At 41.9% G+C, this 24053-nt stretch overlaps 1 protein-coding gene across 4 annotated transcripts in view; it reads left to right on the forward strand.

The window, feature by feature from the left end:
• LOC134351476 (homeobox protein DBX2-like) overlaps nt 1-24053 on the forward strand; it is a 140868-nt gene that overhangs the window by 95996 nt on the left and 20819 nt on the right. For 2 of the 4 annotated variants that reach the window (XM_063057670.1, XM_063057671.1), the window contains exon 2: nt 22628-22947. In XM_063057670.1, coding sequence (XP_062913740.1) covers nt 22628-22947 — 320 coding nt within the window. Of the gene's footprint in view, nt 1-22616; nt 22948-24053 lie in introns of those variants that run through there. The other 2 variants (XR_010019155.1, XM_063057672.1) reach the window with 2 other exon arrangements.

Raw genomic sequence — 24053 nt, forward strand, 5'->3', positions numbered from 1 at the left:
TGATCACCATCTGAGACTCTGCCAACAATCACTAGACAATTTATAGATGGCATTTGAGCTATGTCTAGCCACACGGTCGTGGGTGTGGAGAGAGCGAGCCGTGGGCTAAGCACAACAATACAACAATGGCAAAATAAGCCCCTTTCCTCCCCCCAACCCACCCACACACATGGACAATCCTTCAATTCTAAGACAGGTCTCCGGCCTTCAGTCCTTTTAATTTTTAAAAATTCGTAACTTAATTAAATTAACCCCAGTCAAAATCCAGGTTAAGAACCATTTGTTGATGACTTACCTAGAATAAGTGACAAAATCACATTTTGTTGATTCAGAGAAAGTAAATTTCTGGATACTGTTTTATGTTTTGTACACATACTTAATTTATTCTCAGCTTGCTTTATCTAATCAATCACTTCGGTGCAAAATTATATTCATAATACAATAATTGGCATCAGGTTGTGTAACTGATATAAAGGTTTCTATTTTAAGAGCTTCCTCTTATTGCACATCTGTCCTCACTTTAGTGTCCTCCACCCATGAAACGTGTTTATAATTGTCCTCTGTGTTTCCTGGCTGACACAGGAATCTCTGTGATTATTTTTTATTCATGCAAGGAATGTAGGCTTTGCAGACTGAGCCAGCATTTAACTGCCTCTCCATAATTGCCTTTGAGAAGATGGTGGTGAAAGAATAGCTACATACTTCTAAGTCAGAATGGCGTAGTGATCTCACCAATAGACCAACATCATCATCATTATGTGCCATGTTGTATGACGTAGGCGATGATGGTCTTTCCATGACTATGATTGCTCTTGGCAAGTTTTTCTACAGAAGTGATTTGCCATTGCCTTCTAGGCAGTGTCTTTACAAGATGGATGACCCCAGCTATTGTCAATTCTCTTCAGAAATTGGCTGCCTGACGTCAGTGGTCCCATTACCAGGCCTTGTGATATGCACCAACTCTCATACGACCATCCACCACCTGTTCCCATGACTTCACGTGACCCTGATAGGGAGTGGGGTGATAAGCAGGTGCTATACCCTGCCCAAAGGTGACCTGCAGGCTAGCAGGGGGAAGGAGACCTTACACCTCCTTTGGTGGAGACGTATCTTCACCCTTCCACCCCAACGATAAGACCATAGGAGCAGAATTAGGCCACTTGGCTCTTCAAGTCCACTCAACTCTTCCATCATGGCTGATTCATTATCCCTCTTAACCTCATTCTCTTCTTTTTCCCCATAACCTTTGACACCCTGACGAATCAAGAAAGTATCAACCTCCGCTTTAGTTATAACCAATGACTTGACCTCCACAGTTCCTCTGTGGCAATGAATTCCACTCATTCACCACCCTCTAGCTAAAGAAATCCCTCCTTATCACTATTCTAAAGGGACATCATTCTATTCTGAGGCTGTGCCCTCTGATCCTAGACTCTCCCACTGTTGGAAACTTCCTCTCCATATCCACTCTGTCTCGGCCTTTCAATATTCAGTTGGTTTCAATAAGACCCCACTCTAGTGAGTTCAGGCCCACTGCCATTAAACGCTCACCAACAGAAACCTAGAGTAGACTTGGGATATTATATCATAGTGGTTGTTACCAGATTAACAGCCAGATTCTTTCCAGAGATGCGAGATCAAAGCTCACAATGGCAGTTGAGATTTCAAAAATCCAGTGGCTAAGTAAATTTGGTATTTTATTAAAATTATTGTTGATAATAGTAACCATGAAAGCACTGGACTATAAAAATTCGTCTGGTCCACCCATGTCCTTCAAGGAGCGAAATATGCCATCCTTATTCAGTTTGGCCGACATGTGACTCCAGACATTGCTACTGCATCTCAGTTCAGCAGAAATTATGGATGGACAATAAAAGCTGGGCATTTCGTGTAATATTGTGAAGGGGCTTGTTGTGTCCATTCCAGGGCAGCTCACCCACCTTTGAGTCCCACCGGACACTTAGCTCTCACCTGTGGCTCCAAGTGGCTGTTTGAATGTGACAACCGGATCTCTGAGGTTAAGAGAGTGGGACAGACCCAGGGCAACACTCTACTGCATAGGTCTCCTGTCATAGTCAGACAAGGCGGACAACCACCATAACCTCCCAAAATGCTCACTGCAGCTTAAAATCCCTGCATAAAACAGGTGTAAAAACCGATATCACAGATAGGAATAATTTCATATGTATTCCCCTTTCCTACCGAGCCATCTCAGTGCAAAAGACAAGAGGATGACGAACGTTGTCTACCAGCCTCCCACTCGCTGCTCCGGAAGGAATGTCCCTGTGTTTGAATGGTCTCTCTTTCTCTCCTTCGATGCTGTCGGAGTTGGAGTCCTTGGGCTAGGTTTAATCAACACTGTTTGTGATCAGACTCTGTAGTTTACGTTATGATGTGTTACTGATTTCCGGTTGCTCCTTGTTTTTGTTGATATTTTGGGTGATTTGTGAATTGGGGCGGCCTGCAGATAATGAACACTGAGCTGAACCGAATATGCTTGGACTCTTTCAATTTTGTGTTTTATGTTCTGTGCTTTTTCGCTTATTTTGTTTTGTTGTTGGTTGCGTGATTTTTGTTTCTGTATGGGGGAATTGATGATTTTCTTTGAACGGGTTCCATGGTGTTTCTTTGTTTTGTGACTGTCTGTGGGGAAGACAAATCTCAGGGTTGTATACTGCATACATACTTTGATAATATATGTACTTTGAAACTTTGAATCCTACCTCAGTTGTCTCTTCTGTAATTATGCAGAATAAGGAATGCCCAAAGCACATTACCAATGGCTAGAGCAATGCACACATAAAATATTGGAGGGGAATAAGCAGTTGACGTTTTGGGCCATGACCCTTCATAAGGAATTACCAAAGGCTATTCTGGTTCCCAACCTTTTTTTATGCTATGGAGCCTTCCCATTAACTGAGGTGTCTGTGGACCCCAGGCCAGGAACCCCTACTTTATAAATATAAAGCTAGATAGGTGGAAACCAAGGGCTTTACAAATCTAACCTGCTCTGAAATTTACAGGAGCCTTGATCACCCCAGTACTTTCCTTAGTAAGAAGTTTTTTAAGAGTACTAAGTGTAATGAGCTCGTTGGGTCTGTGTGGGGTGACAGTGAGCAGTGGGCTCAGGTTTTTAGAGCATCTGAATTGGTTAATTGTTGTTCAGGTTAATAGGATTAGGAAGTTTAAATGGTTTGACACCGACTAGATGGGCTGAGGGGCCTGTTTCTGTGCTGTACTTTTCTATGGCTCTATGACAGTTGTTAAGTGTTTAGAGTTCCTTGTGATTTTCTCAAGCGATTTGCTCAATGTAACGTGGTCTCCTAGTACTTTCAGTTTAAACTTGTTAAGTTAATTTTGACAGACTCAGGGATCCCATGGTACTTGTATTATATAAACAGATGCCCAATTAATGCTAATTGCTGTGTCCTTGTTTGGAGAATGCATCATCTCACAGTGTCACTCAGCTGAGCCACTAAAATTCTGTTGGAATTCCTATGTTTCTGTCTCTAAATGGGAGTCTGTTGTTCCTCTGCACCTGGATTCAGTCATTTGCCAGAGCACACCGAGACACTAAGGAAATCAGCATTAAACACTGGAAATCCCCAAACCAGAAAAAAGTACAATGGATGCTGGAAATCAAACCTTTACAATTGTCTTCACAAATGCTGCCTGTCCTGCTGAGAAAATCCATAGTTTTCCCCCACTACTATCACATCTCATTGTACAATATCCTGTGATTTTGCACTAAGGAATTTAGGCTGGATTTAAAGAATTACTTACTTGGTTGGGCCCTTAGGTCCCAGTGGTCCCATCCATGACGTCCTGCCTCCATTATCCGAAGTCGATGGTATGGCTGGAGTTCCTCAATGTTTCTGCATCCACTGTACAGGGATTTGGCACATACAACTTCACCGGAGCCCATTTGGCCGACCTTACCCATTTCCACCTCTCTCAACTGGGATTTAAGGAATTACGCACCTAGAATGTTCAACATACAGTAAATCCATGCCAGCTGATCACTTCAATCAAAGCTGACTTTTTTTTTGTCTCGCTATATGAGAAGAAGAGGGCAATAATGCAGATGTGATACAATTGAAATTTGCACACAACAATATTTCAATTTAAAACACAAAAAGCTGATCATGCAGAAATTATGGAATGGCTTTTTCAAGAAATTCTAACAAGCGCAGTTCTGAGATGTTCTCTCGGTTTCTTTTATTTACTTTACTCCGTTTTCGCTGCACTGTAGACCCGCTCCAGCTGCTCCAGGCTTCATGTTTATGGACTCAATTTCACTCAAACTGCTATTTATTTATTTATATTGTTTACACAATTTGTTTTTTTCTCTTTCTGCACATTGGGTGTTTGTTGGTCTTTTCTTCAATGGGTTCCTTCGGATTTCTTGTTCTGTGGCTGCCTGTAAGGACTCGAATCTCAAGGTTGTGTAATGCATACACACTGAGATATTAAATGTACTTTGAACTTTGAAATTATTATCCAGTGACAAAATGTAGTCAGATTTCCACCACGTTTTCCATCTAACTTCAGGTAAATAACCAAACCACCATCAGAAGATGGTGCCAACAAACAACATGACCAAGGGAGGATGGTGCAGGAGCCTTGGGTCTTGGGGAAGGTTCAGCCAACATGCTTTGTGGAATGGACTCTGTAGTTCAGGTTATGATGTGTTTCTGGTTACTTATTTTGTTGGAATTTTGTGCAGTTTTGTTCAGGGGAGACTGGCTCTGCAGCCTGCAGTCAATGAACGACACAGTGCTAAACTGAACTGAACTGAACTGAACTGTTCCTAGACTGTGTCAATGACTCTGTGGTTTGATGTTTTATATTCCGTGTTGCTTGCTCATTTCTGCCGTTTGTGCAGTTTGTTAGTTTTTTTGTGCATGGTGTGTTTGATGTTTTCTTTGTACGGGTTCCATGACGTTTGTTTCCTGTTTGTTTCGTGGCTGTCTGAGGGTTGTGTACTGCACACACTTTGATGATAAGTGTACGTTGAATCTTTAGAAAGATGATTCCTTTTAACACTGTGTGTTGTTATTGTTTAAAACAGCTGCATGGAGTAGTAATGGATGCAGATTCAACTGTAACTTTCAAAAGGGAAACAGATGAACACTTGGAAAGAAAGCACATGCAGGTGTTGATCCATAGCTCCCTCTTGTGCCATAATGAAGCTACCCTCAGGGTGCAGGAGCAACACTTTATACTCCGTCTGGGTACTCTCCATCCTGATGGCATGAATATCTATTTCTCCTTCTTTTAAAAAAATTTACCCCCCACCCGACCCACCTCTTTCTCAATTCCCAACTCTCACCTTTTACCTCTTCTCACCTGCCTATTACATCCCCCTGGGTCCCCTCCTCCTTCCCTTTCTCCTATGGTCCACTCTGCTCGTCTATCAGATTCCTTCTCCAGCCCTTGACCTTTCTCACTCACCCGTCTTCACTTATCACCTTCCAGCTAGCCTCCTTCCTCTCTTTCCACCTTTTCATCTTGGCGTCTTTCCCCTTCCTTCTCAATCGTGAAGAAGGGTCTCAGCCCAAAGCGTTGATTGTCTATTCATTTCCATCGATGCTGCCTGTCATGCTGAGTTCCTCCAGCATTTTGTATGTGTTGCTGCGTCTAATGAGAAATCTGGTTCAAAAAGCTGGCCTAAAAGCAATGGGCCGATTGGCCTCACGTGCTGTAAGATTGAGAGTTGATTCCACTACTTCACTGTCACTTTGCACTGTGTTAAGCTGTTTCTAAGGCCCTGTTTTTGCTTTATATTTATTCATTTTCATACAGTGTCACATTATTTGTCAATGCTCGTCACTTCCATCAAAAGATGACAATATTGCCCAGCACTAGAATATCTCCATTCTGTCCGCCACTTTATGTGGAAAATATTGTCAAAGTGTCTGCAGAATATCAATGATATTTGCGGTAAACAGGGGTCTATCTGTTTCAAAATAACTTATTTTGGACGTTTCCCTCAGGAAAGTGGCCTCATATTAGAGTGAATCCTCCTTATTGTCACTTCATGCCTATTGACTCTTTATGGACTGTCAAATTGAAAGCAACAATAACAGGAGTCATCTGTATTATAATAGAAATGTTCTTTTGCTAAAAGGATAACGTTTGCATCCAAAACAGGGTAATTCTTGTGTTTTCTTTTTTTTAAAAAAACTTTGCGGTTAGTGACATTCTCATCTGTTGTGTTAATGTAAGGTCTATCGAGCTTCACCTTATGCTCCATTACCCTCAGTCTGTGACTGAATGTGCATAAGGTTCAGGGGTCTTGAGCACAGTGTGAAAAGGCAAGAGGTTTCACTCTCACCCTCAGAGCTCATTGGAACTCCATCTAAACACAATAAATACTCGCACATTACCAGCAGTTGCACTTGAGCATATTTGCCAGATTAACAGCCTGGTGTCACTGGGAATTCAATGCATCATTACTCCTGTCCCACACAGTGAATCATTCAAATCACTGACAGATCCATCGATTGCGGTTTCACCTTAAATTGTGCAAAATTATCACTTTTCTGGAGACGCAGGATTTGTTGGTTATAGATAAAGCAGAGCCATGAAAGGAGAAAAACATAGTTTCTTGAGCAGGAGATAATAAATAACTGAAATGTTGAAATTTTTTTTTCACACAAATGATCATTTGCTGAATTCTGATGTGTGATTATTTTCAAAGCTAAAATTTAGCGTTAGTAGAAAGATCACTAGATCGTCATTCTCAAGGGGTAATTGAAATGACCACCAGATTTCAATGCCTAAAACATCAACCATAAAACTCATAATCCTGTGGGATTTATTCAAATATGGTTCAGAATATTTTTCTATATTTTTCCCCTCAAATTTAGTACATGAGAGGAATTTTTAAAAATCCTCTCAATGTGAAGCCAGGTCAATATTTTTGTTGCAGTCCATTAAGGAAGAAACTTCTCATTTCACATATTTTCTTCAAAATGTAGTCACTAGTTAACAGTAAAAGTCTTTTAGGTACGATTAAAATCTCAGTCAATTCAGTTTATTTTTATGTTAAAGTCCAGAATCTTTTAATCCAAGATACAGCTGCCTCCTGACATAGAAGGCAGTAGCTGGAGTTAGAGACTATTGAAGTCCTGGTTTATGAATTATCAGGCACCATGTGGTGTAAGTATCTAATTTTAGCTTGATTTATCAGCTTCCATCTACTTCCAACACTTTCTATTTCAGATTAAGAATGATTACACACTTTCTGCAAACGTAAACTCTCACTGAGTCCTGTTGCATCACCATTCATTAGAGACAGACTCCCCTGACAGTTCGCCCGAAACAATGCACCATAGAAAATTTCCTTGCATTACCACAGGCAATAGGCATGGAAAGTGATTTTTCACATTAGCAGTAGCCTGTTAAAAAATTTAGGCAGGGCAGTGTCACTTTATTTATCCCTCAGTATCTTTAGCTGTAGGCAACTTTTAAATGAGTCTACATGCAACCTTTGGCTTCCTATCACTTTAACAAAGGACCAATTTGTTAAGGACAATTTTACTACACAGCATGTGGCTTCCAATTTTTTTTCTCTGATACACTGTGGCCACTGGCTGCTCAAGGCAAAATCTCCATGGGACAGAATCTCCTGCTTCATACCGCATTATTAACCAATTCACCTGTGGAGTTAATTTTTCTGGCTCACACAACATTAAATTGATTTTTTATGAATCATTACATCACAATAAAATGAGTGAAATATGTGAATTTGTTTGCTCCTAATTGATTGCCCCAGCTCCTACCTCAATCTTTCTCATCACAACGTTGCAGTTCACCTCCAACAGCTTCCTTAAAGGAGTGAAGCTATTCGGAATCGGGTTGAATATCATTTCATATGTTATGAAATTTGTTGTCTTTGCTGCAACAGTACAATGCAATACATAATAATAGAGAAAAAACTGTGAATTACACTAAGTATATATATATACATAAATAATAGTTAAATTAAGTAAGTAGTGCAATACAGGTAATAGAAATAAAAGAATAGTGAGGTAGAGTTCAAGGGTTCAATGTCCATTCAGAAATCGCATGGCAGAGGGGAAGAAGCTGCTCTTGAATCGTTGAGTGTGTGTCTTCAGGCTCCTGTACCTCTTCCCTGATGATAACAGTGAGAACAAATATGACCTGGGTGATGGGGGTCCTTAATGATGGATGCCACCTTTCTGAGACATTGATCCTTGAAGATGTCCTGGATACATATTGAGAAATGGAAATTGCTCAACCTCAATTCTCTCCAGTTTAGAGTTGTCGTCACTACAAACTCAGTCATAAGAGATACATTTGACAATTGCAAATATGCAATGTTGAAGGGAAACAGAACATTTCTAATAACTACAATTCTGATCACCCACCGCCCCCACAACACAAAACTAATCAATAAGCTTCAAAACCTTGGCCTCGATACCTCATGTGCAACTGTGTTTTGCTTTTGGAGATCGTTTGGGTGTTTCAGCGCTCTGTGGTCTCCGAGAGGATTCTGGGAGGCAGAGGCAGCATGAGGGAACCTCGTGGCGAGGACGCTGCAGGATGGGGTGTGAGCTGATGTTTGGTCCCATTTCACCAATTAAAGCTTCCACTGTTCGCCGATTGAAGTGACGACGGAGATTGAGACATCGAGACGACTGAGGAAGTTTGGAGCTTGTTTGGGTCTTTTAGTGCTCTACAGTCTCCAAGAGGATTCCGGGAGGCAGAGACAGTGTGCAAACCTTCTGGTGGGTAGGCTGCAGGATGGTGTGCAAGCCGTTGTTTGGCTCCATTTCACCGATTAGAGTGACGAGGGAGATTGAGACATCGAAGTGAGTGCAGAGTGTGAGCGTGGCTGCCTGTCTTTTGTTTGGTTGCTTTGTACCGGGGAGGTGAGAGCCTGCTGCTGTGCCCAGAGTATCGCCCAGGTTTTTCCTGCATTTTGGATGTGGACTTTGGAATATAGACTCTATATTTCTGTTTTATAGTTTTAGTTTTTGACTGATCTGTTCTGCTCATTTTTTGTGTGGGAAGAGGGATTTGGGGGTCAATATTCCTGATCTGTTTTGCTCGGTTTTTGTACAGGAGGAGGGATTTGGGGTTGACATACCTGTTCTTTTTTTACTCCTTTTCTTTGCAGGATTTGGGGGTCGATGATTCTTTTCTCTTCTTTCCTGGTTTCATGGCTACTCGGAGAATTGAAGAATTTCAGATTTGTATATGTTGATAATAAATGAACCTTTGATGGTTATTGCTTTCCTATGACGGCATTTCACGCAGATGTGCTCAATGGTTGGGAGGGCTTTACCTGTGATGTACTGGGCCCAATCTGCCACCTTTTGTAGGATTTCCATTTAATGGCAGTGGTGTTCCCATACCAGGCCATGATGCAGCCTGTCAAAATACTCTCTATGACACATCTATAGAAGTCTGTCTGAGTTTTTGACGACATGCCAGACCTCCGCAGACTCCTAAGGAAGTAGAGATGCTGCGTGCTTTCTTCACAATTTCATTTACGTGCAGGTTCCAGGACAGGTGCTCTGAAATAGTAACATTCAGGGATTTAAAGTTGCTAACCCTCTCCAATTCCGATCCTCCGATGAGGACTGGCTCATGGACTTCTCCTGAAGTCTACAGACAGTTTCTCACACTTGCTGACATTGGGTGAGTGGTTGTTGTTGTGTCAGCCAGATGTAACTTAAGAGTTTTTTTAATATATTGCACTGTGCTATTGCCACAAAATAACAAAATTCATGACATATGTCAGAGATAATAAACTTATTTCTAATTCTACAGATTTATATTTACTCCTTCCCCAGATTCTGAGGCAGCTGACAGTAACTTCAGTTCTGGTTACCTAGGAGATTCGCAGGCCAGTAACATCCAACTTGACTTGCTTTTATGCCTTATGCCCGACGCCGGCCCCCTAGGTCTGAGTCGACGTAGTAGTAGTAGTTTGCTACTGCAAATGGAAAATATAAAGTTAAGAAAACTAGAAACAAAACTGAATGAAGCAAATAAATATGTGAAATGAAATCACCTTCTTATTTGCCAAAGTTCACACGCTGTAGACTCTGCATTTGGATAGCACTGCCTGCTATGCTGGAAACAAGGGGTTGTGTTAACAGGAGTAAGGTCTCAAAGATAAGGTGAAGTCAGAAGTGGGAAGAGGCAAAATAAAGGACTGGAGGATTATGAATGTAAAGCACGTGGTTTAGGAATTCATAAAGTAGAGAAATTCTGCAGGTGCTGGAAACCTAAAGCAACACGCACAAAATGCTGGAGAAACTCAGCTGGTCAGGCAGCACCTATGGAGATGAATAAACAGTTGATGTTTCAGGCCAAGACCTTTCTCTTCCATCGATCACCTCCCAGCTTCTTACTTTATTAAGGATCAATTTTATTGGGCATACATTTACATGTATTTGCTGTGTATGTTGGCATGACATTCAACAAAAAACAATGACATTTAATAATTATAATAGTAAAGAATTACAATAAATTCTAGTTAAATGGGACACATCGAGGCCAATACACTTTAGTCCAATTAAGCAGCTCTCCCAATTGGCCCAAATTTTAAGGAAATAGTTAAAAAGGTATAAAAAAGAAAAACTGAGTAAGAAATTATGCATATAAATGAAATACAAAACACATTAGAATACTACCAATAGTACTACAGTACTATAAATCTGTTTATTAGTTGCTAATACTTATTGACAGAGTGTACTCTGCCTTGTTCTTTTGATTGACGGTAAGTGACAAAGTCAGTGTGGACACCTAGTGCAGGTAATGGACAAGGGGATCATGGGCGGAATGATCCCTGCAGAAAGTGGAGAGTCAGGGGAGGTAAAGATGATCCTATTGAAGATGGCAGAAGTTGTGGAGGATGTGTTGGATGTGTAGGTTAATGTACGGATGACGGATGACACGTATGAAACTGATGACACAGTAGAAACTGCTCTACATCAGTCACAAATGCCAGACATCATTGAGTTGTTGTGTTCACTTTAAGAGACGGTGTCTGACATGATGTCAGTGTAAAGCAGCTGCTTTTGGTTTATTTGTAATGGAAGTAAAGGGCTGTGGCTTTTGTTAAGCAGATAAAACAACTCACATGTTTTACTTACAAAATCCTACTTCAATATGGTTGAATTTAATTACAATTCTCCAAGAAGAGCACAATCTTGTGGTTTGGAGGCTTGCGTGCCTCAGTGACCTGGAGAGCTATGTTGTCTGGAGTCAGGGCCTTGTGCTTTGGGTCACCCATGCCAAACAGGTCAAAGGGTAGAGGTCAGACTAAGAGTGCTCAAGGTTCGCAAGTCCAGCTCAGGGCTAACAACCCTGACCAGTAAAACAAAATTGTTACAGAAACAGCAATGTGGAATCCTTCTACATTTGTGAGTGATGGTATTCCCGAGTCTCCAGCTGGAAATTGCATCGCTGACAGAGGGAAAACTGAGAGGAAGCTTCTGGCATGGTGAAGGTGAAGAAAGCCCTGAACACCACCAAGACCAAGACCAAAATTGATTTCTGGCCAAAGACCAACAAAGATGTTTCATTGCTGCCCTAAACACTGGTTGGATAACAGCCAGTAAGTTAAATCCATTAGATGTTATGATAATGTTCAGGTGATTAAGAATACCAAATGGAAATTCATTTCAGTGGCAGAATGATTACCAAATGGTACATGTATACTAACAGAACTCTTTGCATGAAATATGCTGTGAGGTAATTCTGTTGATTCTTGAAATATGTCCTCGCTCCTTGCCGTGACTCCAAGTTTATTAGCAATTAAATTAGATTATCAATTCAGATTTTGGGCAGCCGGTTAAAATCAATTATTCTGTAATAGAATCAGAATCAGGTTTAATATCGCCAGCTTGTATTGTGAAATTTGTTGTTATGCGGCAGCAGTACAGTGGGTGGGTGAAGGGGAAAGAGATGAGCTAGAAGGTGGGACAGGTCAAGGGTTGGAAAAGATAGAATCTGATAAGAGAGGAGAGTGGACGATAGGAAAACGAGGTGGAGGAGGAGGTGACCCAGAGGGAAGTAACAGGCAGGTGAGAAGAAGTGAAAGGTCAGAGCGGGGAACAGTGGAAGGTGGGGATGGGGAGATTACCTTCCTGAAGAAGGATCTCGGCCCAAAACATCGACTGTTTGCTTTTTTCTGTAGATGCTGCCTGACCAATGTCATTCCAGCGGCCCAATCAGAGGCAGGAGCAATGCACAATGGGGAGGTTACTGACAGGTTGGAGGCCTTCATTTAAAGGGAGAGCCTTGTGGGCATTTGGTGTCATTCCAGCGGCCCAGTCAGAGGCGGGAGCAGTACAGAGAGGAGTCAATAAAAGTACAGAAGGGACACATGGAGCAGCCATTGTTGGAGTTGGCCAGTGGTGAGAGTGGGAGTGTCATGCTTTGGCTCAAAAGAAGCTTCGGTTCTGAAGAGGTGTGACTCTGGGTAAATTGTCCAGATAAATTTCTGTTAATTTTCCCTTTTTTTCTTACTTTGTCAGGGTACTTAGTGTAGTTTAAATGGCCGTTGTGTATTTGTCATGCTGGATGTTGGAGTTCTGGGAGACCCAGAGCCTCCTGGGGAACTGCACCTGCATGAAGTGCATCCAGCTGCAGCTCCTTGAAGACATGCCCTCATTAAGGATTGACCTAATGGACAGTAACATTAACAGCTGCTTTCTCTCAGCTTCCATTGAACGAAGGAGTACTGGACTCAACAAGCGATTAATTATTCTACTTTCCTGTAGCGTGAGAACAAAAACAAAACTGAAAAGTAATACTTCATAAAAGATTTTGGTAAAAAAAATTCCCATGCTAAGCTAAGCATTATTACTCAATAAATCTTAAGTAAATGCACTATAGTCCTTCTCCCTACTTACGTGTTGAGATCTTCATTTGCATTTGTGAATGCCGTTTATACTCTTAGCTGCTTGTTAGTGCAGATCATTTCTAAAGACAGATTAAAATCCTCATATACAATTAAACTTGCATGTATTGTCAATAATTTACTCTACAGAGATTTCGAAGTGACGACCTGATCTGAGTGTTCAGTTAATGGTTAGGACCTGTAGGTGTTTCACTTCCACAGCTTATAGCATGGTGCATTTCTTAATTAAAATTACCTCTTGTAACCTCCCACACATCGATCCTTCCATCTGGAACACTTTTGGTTTTATGTATTGGTGCTCACAGAATCATGAGTTCTGCAGTATCTTAATTCAGTATTTTCACATTAGATGGTATAATCTGATATATTTCAGCTGTATAAAAAAACAGGTGAAATGGACAACAAAAATAACACCAATTCCAAATATAATCAGACCATTAAATGTTAATCATATGATAATTGAATTGACTTTATTACTTACATCCTTCATATCCATGAGGACTAAAAATTTTTACGGTACGTCTCCATCTAAATGTGCAATGTGCAATTTATTGTAATTTACAATAAATATTATGTACAACAAGGCAGTCAATATAACATAGAAATACAGTTGTATCAGCATGAATTAATCAGTCTGATGGCCTGGTGGAAGAAGCTGTCCCAGAGACTGTTGGTCCTGGCTTTTATGCTGCAGTACCATTTCCCAGATGGTAGCAGCTGGAACAGTTTGTGATTGGGGTGACTCGGGTCCCCAGTGATCTTTCAGGCCTTTTTTACACACCCGTCTTTGTAAATATCCTGAATAGTTGTAAGTTCACATCTACAGACGTGCTGGGTTATCCGCACTACTCTCTGCAAAGTCCTGCGATTGAGGGAGGTACAGTTCCCATACCAGGCAGTGATGCAGCCAGTCAGGATGCTCTCCATTGTGCCCCTGTAGAAAGGTCTTAGGATTTGGGGGCCCATACCAAACTCCTTCAATCATTTGAGGTGAAAGAGGTGCTGTTGTGCCTTCTTCACCATACAGCCGGTACGTACAGACCACGTGAGATGCTCGGTGATGTGGATGCCGAGGAACTTAAAGCTGTTTACCCTGTCAACCCCAGATCCACTGATGTCAATAGGGGTTAACCTGTCTCCATTCCTCCTGTAGTCTACAACCAGCTCCTTTGTTTTTGTGATGTTGAGGGAAAGGTTGTTTTCTTGACACCACTGTGTCAGGGTGATGACTTCTCTGTAGGCTGCCTCATTATTATTTAAGATTAGGCCAATCAGTGTAGTATTATCAGCAAACTGTGGTAGTACTATACCACAGAATGAAAAGATTTTGGTTATGACTTGCCTTGACTTTTTAAAAGGATTTTTTAAATGTTCTAGTCTGTTTCCCAAACTTAGTTTTTCTATTTCTTGTCATGAACCATGTGGGCCTGTGCACCTCTATTTGTTAATTGTGATCTTATCTAGGCTCATTAAGCACTTGGGATTGCTGTTTAATCTTGTCAAGTTCATTTTGACTGGCACGGGTTTTCCACATACTGTTATTATTTGAAGTGGACTCCTGATTAGCACTTATTGCATGGTCCTTCAGTTTCAAGAATGAATCATCTCATGGTGTTGCTCGTTCAAGCTACAAATATTCTATTGGTATAACTTTTGTTTCTGTCTCTTTGTGGGCATCTGTCGTTCCTCCGCACCTGGGATCAGTCATTTGTCAGTGTACCCCGTGATAATTAACAGCATCTAAACCTTAAACCTTTAACCCATTTAAACCTTACCATGTTTTCAACATCTTGAAGAAAGTGTGGGCATCAAAGTCATATCAAGGAAAACCAAAATCAGAATCCTCAACTCAAATGTTAAAACAGTGCTCTTACATGGCTCTGAATCCTGGAGAACAGCAAACAAGACACTATAAAACTGCAGGCTTTCATCAACCAGTGCCTGAGAAGGTGGCCACACCTTGAGGAAGCCAACCAACAACACCACCAGACAGGCATTAAAGAGGAAAAAGGGGTCTCTCTCCTGCAAAGAACACATGAAGGAGAGATATTGAAGTTGCAATTAGACAATATGGACACTCCTGGTCCACCTCTGAGAAACCGGCTCAGAACAGAGGACAATGGAGACAGGAGGTCATTGATGGCCTGTTCTTCACTCGGAACTAAGGGGCCAAGAAGAATATGGGATTGTTCCTATCATAATTTCTCATAATGCTTTCCATTAGCTGAATCTAAGTAAAAATAAGGCACTTTCTTCTTTCTTTTTTTGTTTTTAACCATATGCCCTTTGAGATAACTGCTTTAAGCTGTAATATACTTTCTTAATTTTGTAAGCCACACAGAGAAAATATTTTAAAGCCATTCACAAAGTCTTCCTGAAAAGAGCATCATGCCATGCAAGCTGATAATGTGGTTAAGAAGACAAATATAGTAAAGGACTGAAAAAGAGGAAATCTGGTAGGAGAGGAGAATTGTCCATGGGTAAAAGGGAAGGAAGAGGGGAACCAAAGGGAGGTGATGGGCAGGCCAGGAGTGAGAAGGGGTAGGTGGGGAGCCAGAATGGGGAATGAAATAAGATAGAAGGAGGAGGGTGGACGGATTACTGGAAGTTAGAGAAATCAGTGTTCATGCCATCAGGTTGGAAGCTTCCCAGACAGAATATGAGGTGCTGCTCCTGCAGCCTGAGAGTGGTCTTATAGTGCCAGTGGAGGAGGGCACAATCTAACATGTTGGAATGGGAATGGGGAAGGGAGATATGGGCTTCACTTATTATGGACAAAAAAGGGCACAAGCATCAAACTTCATATAGTGATTATCCAGTGGTGTTGAATAACTCCAAAGATCCTTCTGACATGTTGAAGATGTAAATGGTTATGGTTCCTTTCTCCCATGGCATAGCTGATCAGCCTTCATAACCAGAAAGATCACTGAGTACACATGCCTTGCAGACAGACATCTTTGGATTCAGAGCAACCCAACTCATTGTTCCAGAGCACAAGGCAAAATTTCCAAAGGTAACAGAGGCTTTGCTGACTTTTACATTGGGGTTTTCTGTTAAGGTTTAGTGAACTACCATCAGCCAGGAGGTACAGGAGCCTTAGGTTACACACAACCAAGCCCAGAAACAGTTATTTCCAACAACGATCAGGCTCCTGACCCAGCATGGATAACTTCACTCATCACAACTCAACCTACAGACAAACATAGAACATAGAACAGACTATTGTGTATTGAACTGAGCATAGCCCACAATATTGTGCTGACAATGTAACCTTCTCTAGAAACTACCTAGAATTTCCCTACTGCATAGCCCTCTATTTTTCTATAAGTCCATTTGATAGCTTGTAGAAAATGATGTTGTACTTGTATTAAGTTCACTGGATGTGCTCAACAAGTTGGGCAGCACCTGAGGGTAAAGAAATGGAGTTACCCTTGTCAGGTGAATTCCCCAGCGAGAGGGTGGTGAATCTGTAGAACTTGATAGCATAGAAGGCTGTGGAGGCCAGTTGTTTGGTGTGTTTAAGGCAGAGGTTGAGAGGTTCCTAAGCAGTAGAGGAGCTAAGGGTTACACAGCAAATCCATGAGAATAAGGTTGAGAAAAAAAAATCAGTCCTGATTGAATGTCAGAGCAGACTGGATGGGCTGAACAGCCTAATTCTACTCCAATATCCTTGATGTCCTTGATGCTGCGCACTATCTTCCCCATAATCTAGAACACCTTCAAAAGGTGATTCCTCAGAAGGGTGGCGTCCATCATTAAGGACCCCCATCATCCAGAATATGCCCTCTTCTCATAGCTACCATCAGTGAGGAGGTACAGGAACCTGAAGACACACCCTCAACGGTTTAGGAACAGCTTCTTCCCCACTACCTTTAGATTTCCAAGTGGATAATGAACCCTACATGGTGGGGTGTAGACACGTCTCTACCACAAGAGATGTAAAACTCCTTTGCTCCACTAGCCTGCAGATCACCCTTGGACAAGGTGTAGCACCTGCTTAGCAAATCGCCCGCTCAGGGTCCCGTGAAGCCATGGCTGTAGGTGGTGGATGGTCCTCTGAGTAGCTGGTGCACATCGCAAGTCTTGGTCATGTGACCACTGACACCAGACAATAGTCAAAAGACAATAAGTGCAGGAGTAGGCCATTCAGCCCTTCGAGCCAGCACCACCATTCACTGTGATCATGGCTGATCATCCACAATCGGTACCCTTTTCCTGCCTTCTCCCCACATCCCTTCACTCCGCTATCTTTAAGAGATCTATCTAACTCTTTCTTGAAAGAATCCAGAGAATTGGCCTCCAGTGCTGAGGCAAAGCATTCCACATAGCTATAATCTCTGGGGATGTCATGGTCTGGATCGGGGTCCCTTTAAACTTACCTTGTTTATGTTATGATCCGGACCATTGATTCCCTGTTTTCCTGTGTCCTTCGGCTTTGGTGATTAGAGGCAATTAATGCTCAGCTGAACCGGTAGCTTATAGTCTTCGGCTTTCAGCCATTCGGCGAGGGAGCATCTGCAAAGTCATCAAAAGTACGGTGTGCTGATGTTATCTGGCTGGAGCAAGCCTAGTCTCTGCTGAAGCGAGTGCCGGTAATTCACCCTTCCTCACCGGAGCAACCCTGTCCAGTTACCTCGCTGAAGTGAGCCTGCAAAGTTTCCTCATCAAGGTGGGTCCATCAGTTAACCCGCCGGAGAGAATCAAGAACCGCTGTCTACTGTTCCCGGGCCGAGTCGAGAGCTCGCCACTACCCGGAGGCTCCAAGTCAATTCCTGGCTCCGGCGGCATTTAAGTACCGAATCAAGTCCTGGCCCTGGCGGCATTCAAGTACCAAGTCAAGTCCTGGTCCTGGTGGCATTCAAGTACCAAGTCAAGTCCTGGCCCTGGCGGCATTCAAGTACCAAGTCAAGTCCTGGTCCTGGCGGCATTCAAGTACCAAGTCAAGTCCTGGCCCTGGCAGCATTCAAGTACCAAGTCAAGTCCTGGTCCTAGCGGCATTCAAGTACCAGGTCAAGTCCTGTCCCTGGCAGCATTCAAGTACCAAGACAAGTCCTGGCCCTGGTGGAATCCCAGTTCCGGGTCAAGTCCTGGCCCTGGTGGTCTGTAATTCCTGTCCTACCCCCCTGTCTGAATACCATCTCTGCCCCTCTCACCTCTAGCTCTTGTCTGCAGCCTTCGCCTGCACTTCGGTCTAGTTCCATCACCAGAGCTAGATAGGTACTGTCTGGTGTGCTTTTGTGCTGTTCTTGTTTTGTCCTCGCCTCCGTGGGGTGTCTGGCCATCTTGCCGTTGCCCCATGGGGGGTCATGTCTTGTCTTGTCTTGTCCTCGCCTCTGTGGGGTAGGTCAGGCCGTCTTGCCATTGCCCCGTGGGGGGGTCATGCCTGGTCCTCGCCTCCGTAGGGTAAGTCAGGCCATCTTGCTGTAGCCCCACGGAGGGTCATGAGTCTCAGCCCTATGTCCTGTACCCAAAGAGGGGTCCCGGCTCTCTGTTCTGTGTGTGAGTCCCGGACCTATGTCCTGTACCCAAGGAGGGGTCCCGACTCTGTGTTCTGTGTATGTGTCCATGGTTCCATGTACCTGCTCTCCCGAGACCGAGGCTCTGTTTTCCACGTTCCTCCTCTCCCTAGTCCACGTCATGTCCATGCCTGGTTCTGGGGTCCGAGCCAGAGGCAAGACCCAGGTACTGGGTCCTTGCCCAGTCTCTGGCTCGGAGTCCATACCCTAGCCTCTTCATGTCTCCTCTAGTTCTGGGAGCCGATTCCAAGTCCAAGCCCAGACTCTTGTCCCAGCCTAGTCATAGTCCTGAGTCCTTGTCCAGGTCACTATTCCTGCTCCTGCCTTGTTCTCCTGGTATCGAACAATAAACTAAATTTAATTAACCTCACAAGATGTGTCTTGCATTTGGGTCCACCCTTGCTCCCAATGCCCCGCCATTGTGACAAGGGAGCATTGATAATATTTGGGGTCACCCGTCACTGCAACACACACAAAACGCTGGAGGAACTCAGCAAGTCAGGCAGCATCCATGGAAAAGAGTAAACAGACGAGGTTTCGGGCTGAGACCATTCTTCGGGACTGAGAAAGAAGGGGGAATTTCCCAGAATAACAAGGTAGGAGGAGAGGAAAGAGTTTAGCTGGAAGGTGACAGGTGAAGGGCTGGAGAAGAAAGTATCTGATAGGTGAGGAGAGTAGACAGTTGGAGAAAGGTGGAGGTGAAGGTGGAGGGGACCCAATGGGGAGTAATAGGCAGAGGAGAAGAAGTAAAAGGCTGGGGTAGAGAATGGGGGAGAGGAGGAGGAGGAATGTGTTCACCGAAAAGAGAACTCGATATTCATGCTATCAGGTTGGAGGGTACCCAGATGAGAGACACTGTCCAGAAGAAGACAATAGCATTTCTATTGAAACAATTGCCAAGAACTATCATTGTCAAGACCATGATCGCCTATGTCATACTACACGGCACATAATGAATGAATGATTGAGTGACACGACCTCGATATTTTGCTCTTTTTTGCACTACTCATTTAAGATAATTTTAAATATATTTCTTATTATAATATATATTTTTTATTTTTATGTATTGCAATGTAGTGCTGCCACAAAGCAACAAATTTCAAGACTTGCCAGTGATAATAAAATTAATTCTGATATCTTCTAGTCTAAGATGAATAGCTTTCCATCTCCCCAGTGATATTATTTGACCTGAGCATTTCAGTTTTATTTCGTATTTACAGCATCTGCAGTACTTGGCATCAGATTAGTCTTCCATATGCAACTGTTCTAGAATTACAATATAAAAATAAGGCACAGGTATAACGCTAAAACGGCTCCACATGTTCGAGCGTACGCAAGCTTTCTTTCTCTGGGATATCACGCATCTCTACTGTTCCATTCGTTTCTAGCTATTTGTCGAGTAAATTAACCCAAACCCATTTGGCCATACCTTGGTGTAGGATCGATGGATGTCTGCATCTGTTACTTAAATAAACTGTATCGATGCATATCTGCATTGCTACTTAAGTAAACGGTGCCGGCGACTAACGCGTTTCTTTGCTCACGGGGAAATGACAAACTTCACTCACAGTGATAGCCCTTACATTGATTGGGAATCGACAACTACAAAGGCGTTAAAATAATTAACAAACAAGAGAAAATCTGCAGATGCCGGAAATCAAAAGTATTTCCTCCAGCACTTGTGTGTATTACAAAAATAATTAAATTAAAATTGATATTGCAGCTGCTTACATTGAAAAATTCATTCAAAATTCCTAAAGGCTACAACTCTTCAGTGTCCGTATACATTCCTCGAAAAATACGCGTTCGGCTCGTACACCAATATATATCGTCGGCAATACACTCCCTTATACATTTGAATGATAGTGAAATAATAATCAGAACTGTTAAACAAGTAGGCAACATTTATTCTGTGTTGAGTAAAACTGACTTAAATGCAGGCAGCAAATTGAAAGAGTATTTCACTTCGAAACCGAATCATTTTAAAACTCCTGAGGAGTTTGTTCCTTTCCATAGATGCTGCTGACTTGCCTGAGTTCCTCCAGCACTTTGTGTGTGGAACTTTAAAACTTCCCCCGAGCACGGTATCAGCACAAATTAGATGATTTTACAAAAAATATATACAGTCTGTCTTCCAAGGAAATGTGAAAAAATTTCTACCATAATCGAACATTGATCAATTATTCTTAAAATGGAAATTTGGGAATAAAACATGAAGTTCCTCGATGATTAGCCGAATTTCCGTCTCTGGGTTTATAGTGTCCACCGATGATCAAATGCCGTTGCTAAGACAAAATTTTATCCTGGAGTACTAGCACGCCAGGTAAACTTCCCAGACTCAGCCCAAGCTGTTCGTAAGTGGCGAATGATTTAAAGCGGGCGAAGCGGCTCGTTATACTCTCGGACTATATATAGAGTTCCCAATATTTATTTCTTTATGAAATAGTAGTATCCACTAGATTCTACACCGAAATATCTTGAATTTTTAGCGACTAAAGGAGAGATGTCACATAAAAATAAACAATTGATTTAGATCCCGTTTTATACACATTTTGCAGAATTCACGAGTTAAAGACATGCAAATAGACACCATCTAAGGAAACCCAAAGCCCGTTCATTCAACATTACCGGCGTGTGCAAATGGAATTGTTTCAAGATGATCTGCTTATTCAGCTGTCGGCTTTAATTTTGTTCTTCAAGATTTCCCACTCCGTCCCTAAAAAGACTGACTCAAGTAAGGCAGTTCCAAGCCAAAACTCCATAGCAGCGCGCTTCATTTATTTGTGTTAGTTCGCAGAATTAATCTACTTTGTTAAGGGACGGGATCGTGCAATTAAACAAAATCTTCGTTAATCTCAAAAAAGATCTACATCAGAAAACTCTTGAGAACACATATTCTCTGAAACCTTGTAATTATAAAAGTAAAGAACGGTATCGACTCAGTATTTGGAACCAGTTTGTGGGGCGGACATTTTGAACTTGTCTGGCCTTCAAACTAGCACCAAAAATGAAAAATTAGCCGTCCCACCTTTAGGATATTTCACAAATAACACTGAAAACGCCCTGAACTTTTTAAACAAATCTATATGGAAATTGTGAGATGCAGAAGCAAAACATTTCAGATTTTGCACTTAATTTTCAAATGTGAAATGATTTATCGTATTTATCGAACGTGTCCGACCCGCACTATAGTCAAAATTATAATCACGGCATTTATATCGCTGGCAGATAATTCAAAAGGAATTATCGTTGAATATGTTGGTATTTGGTAGCACGCACAGAATGGTTATTGACGATGTTAACCTGGCGCCAAATAAAACGGAAATGATACCTCAATATAGTTCCTTTACTAGTTATTCATTTAAGATTCTCGACTGATTTAATCTGTCGTTTGGCGAAAATGATTTCGGTTTTAGAAAGAGAAACTGCCAGTTAATTTGCCATCTCTGGGTTTAGAAACTGATAAATTGATAGACCGATTCGAACAGGTAGGTGATCGCTGAAGTTCCAGTGACTCTCATTCCTCAGCACTTACCACCAAACTACAAAAGGTAGCTGACGTTCTGTTCATTGGCATCGAACAGTCTGTATTTTTACCAGGGATAGCACTGAGGGAACTCTTTGAGATCTTTACATTTTTACTTTCTTTTGATTTTTGTGATTAGATATCGAAATTACAAATTGTAAAATAGGTTTATAGATGTATGTATAAACACAACATCAGATTCGTATAGATCCCTTTCTCTACCGACACCAGCCGTGTTCAAACGGTGCTTAGGAATTTGTCCCCAGTACGAGGGCAGAGATTGTTTAAAAAAAAGTGCCCATTAATGAGCAAAATCGCATTTGAGTTTTAATCCATCGTCTTAATGTTAATGAAATTTGGCATGGTTCACCATTTAGTTGGAATTCGTCTCTACATGGAGTATGGTGGACACACCTCCCCTCCTAGTATAATTATGTTACTAATCCCAGTGCAGAATCACATGTAAACCTTCGGGCCAATCACGTCACACTCTGCTCTGAGAAAGGCAGGCTCGAGACTTTCTTTCCTACAAAAAGTTATAACATTTAGAAGAGTCGCTCTTTAGCAAGGGACGGCCTTTTTCAGCTGTGTTCGCCTTCGAAATTAAGTGTAGCGAATAAGGAAAGCAATCTGAGTACTGTATAACATTATTATTTTGTTCTCCATCATGCTTCCTAGCCTGATTCCAACACCCTCAGTATCCTGGGAGGTGCTGGGCCAATCTACTCACCTCCATTCACCTCAGCTCCCTGCTTTCCACAACTTGGGCAAAAGTTTTCTCATTGACAATTTGCTTCGGATAAACAGTCCCTTGAATCCCCCGCTTCGACCGATTCCTGCAAACCCTGTGCCAGTGAAAGTGCACCAAACTGCGGAACAAATCGGCCCATCGGGAGGTCCACATCCTACAAGATGCTCCTTTCAGCTCGTTAACCCCTCAGACAACCAGCCGGCTGCAGTCACCTCCACCAGCCAAACAGTCACATACCCCGAAATAGGTAAGGTTTCACACCATTTCCTCTTTAGAAAGAAGACCAGATTGTATTCTGGAGTTTATGATTTTAACAACGCTTTTTAACCGCGTCGTGTTAACCTTTAAAATCTTCATTCATTAACGTTATTATGTTTTTGTTAATATCTATTTAACATATATTACTCTAAACTTATTGGATGGAATTATTAATTAGTAATAAATTGCCCATCGATAATTCTGCAATTCCCAAATATTCTATTTTTTTCTAATCGCTTTATTTGTCCTCTTAGCTCTTAAATATTGAACGAAATTACTAACCCTTTAGACGAAATTACTAACCCCTTTAGACAAAATTACTATGCCTTTAGACGAAATTACTAACCCTTCAGACGAAATTACTATCCCTTTAGACGAAATTACTACCCCTTTTAGACGTTATCGTTGAGGTGCGAAGTACAGTGTTTGGCACCGGTGTAAAGCAGATTAACATAAAAGTGGTTCCATAAATCATGATCTGTCCACTCCAAGTCCGAACTGATGACAGCTCCGTTGTAGGAGGCTGCATCGCACAATCTGAATTTACATCGAATGGCGTCCTTGTCTAGCTCAGGGATGTTCACAAATGTTCAAAAAATATTCGGACGAAACAATAATTGTTAACACATAGAAGTAAATGAATTATAAAAGTGATAAACACACATGTTGGATCTCTCAATTTCAGTGGACAGGGCAGGTGGCACGTTCACCTGCCTGTTTATCCATTGGGCATACAATTAATTGCCGTCTGATTGAAGCGTTTTATATTTGTGTTTTAAAACAAGTTATCAATAGGCCAACACCTCGTTCACTTGGACTTGATAGTTGCACATTTTACACTTGAGATATACTGTATATTAAATTCGGGCTGGTAGTCAGATATCCTTTGCATTTATCATGTTTAAACCAAAAAAAAAAGATGACAAATTCACCACCCCATAAATTCTGATAATAGGATTTATGTTCAATGCCATGTAACCAAAGGTATTTTGGCCAGATGCCATACAGATCAATACAGTGGACTCCTGTTAATTGGGACACATCTGGACCAGTACATGGCAATAACAAATGTTGCCAGCGGTGGTGAAGTCATTC

This window comes from Mobula hypostoma, chromosome 9 (assembly GCF_963921235.1).
Source record: "Mobula hypostoma chromosome 9, sMobHyp1.1, whole genome shotgun sequence".
NCBI lineage: Eukaryota > Metazoa > Chordata > Chondrichthyes > Myliobatiformes > Myliobatidae > Mobula > Mobula hypostoma.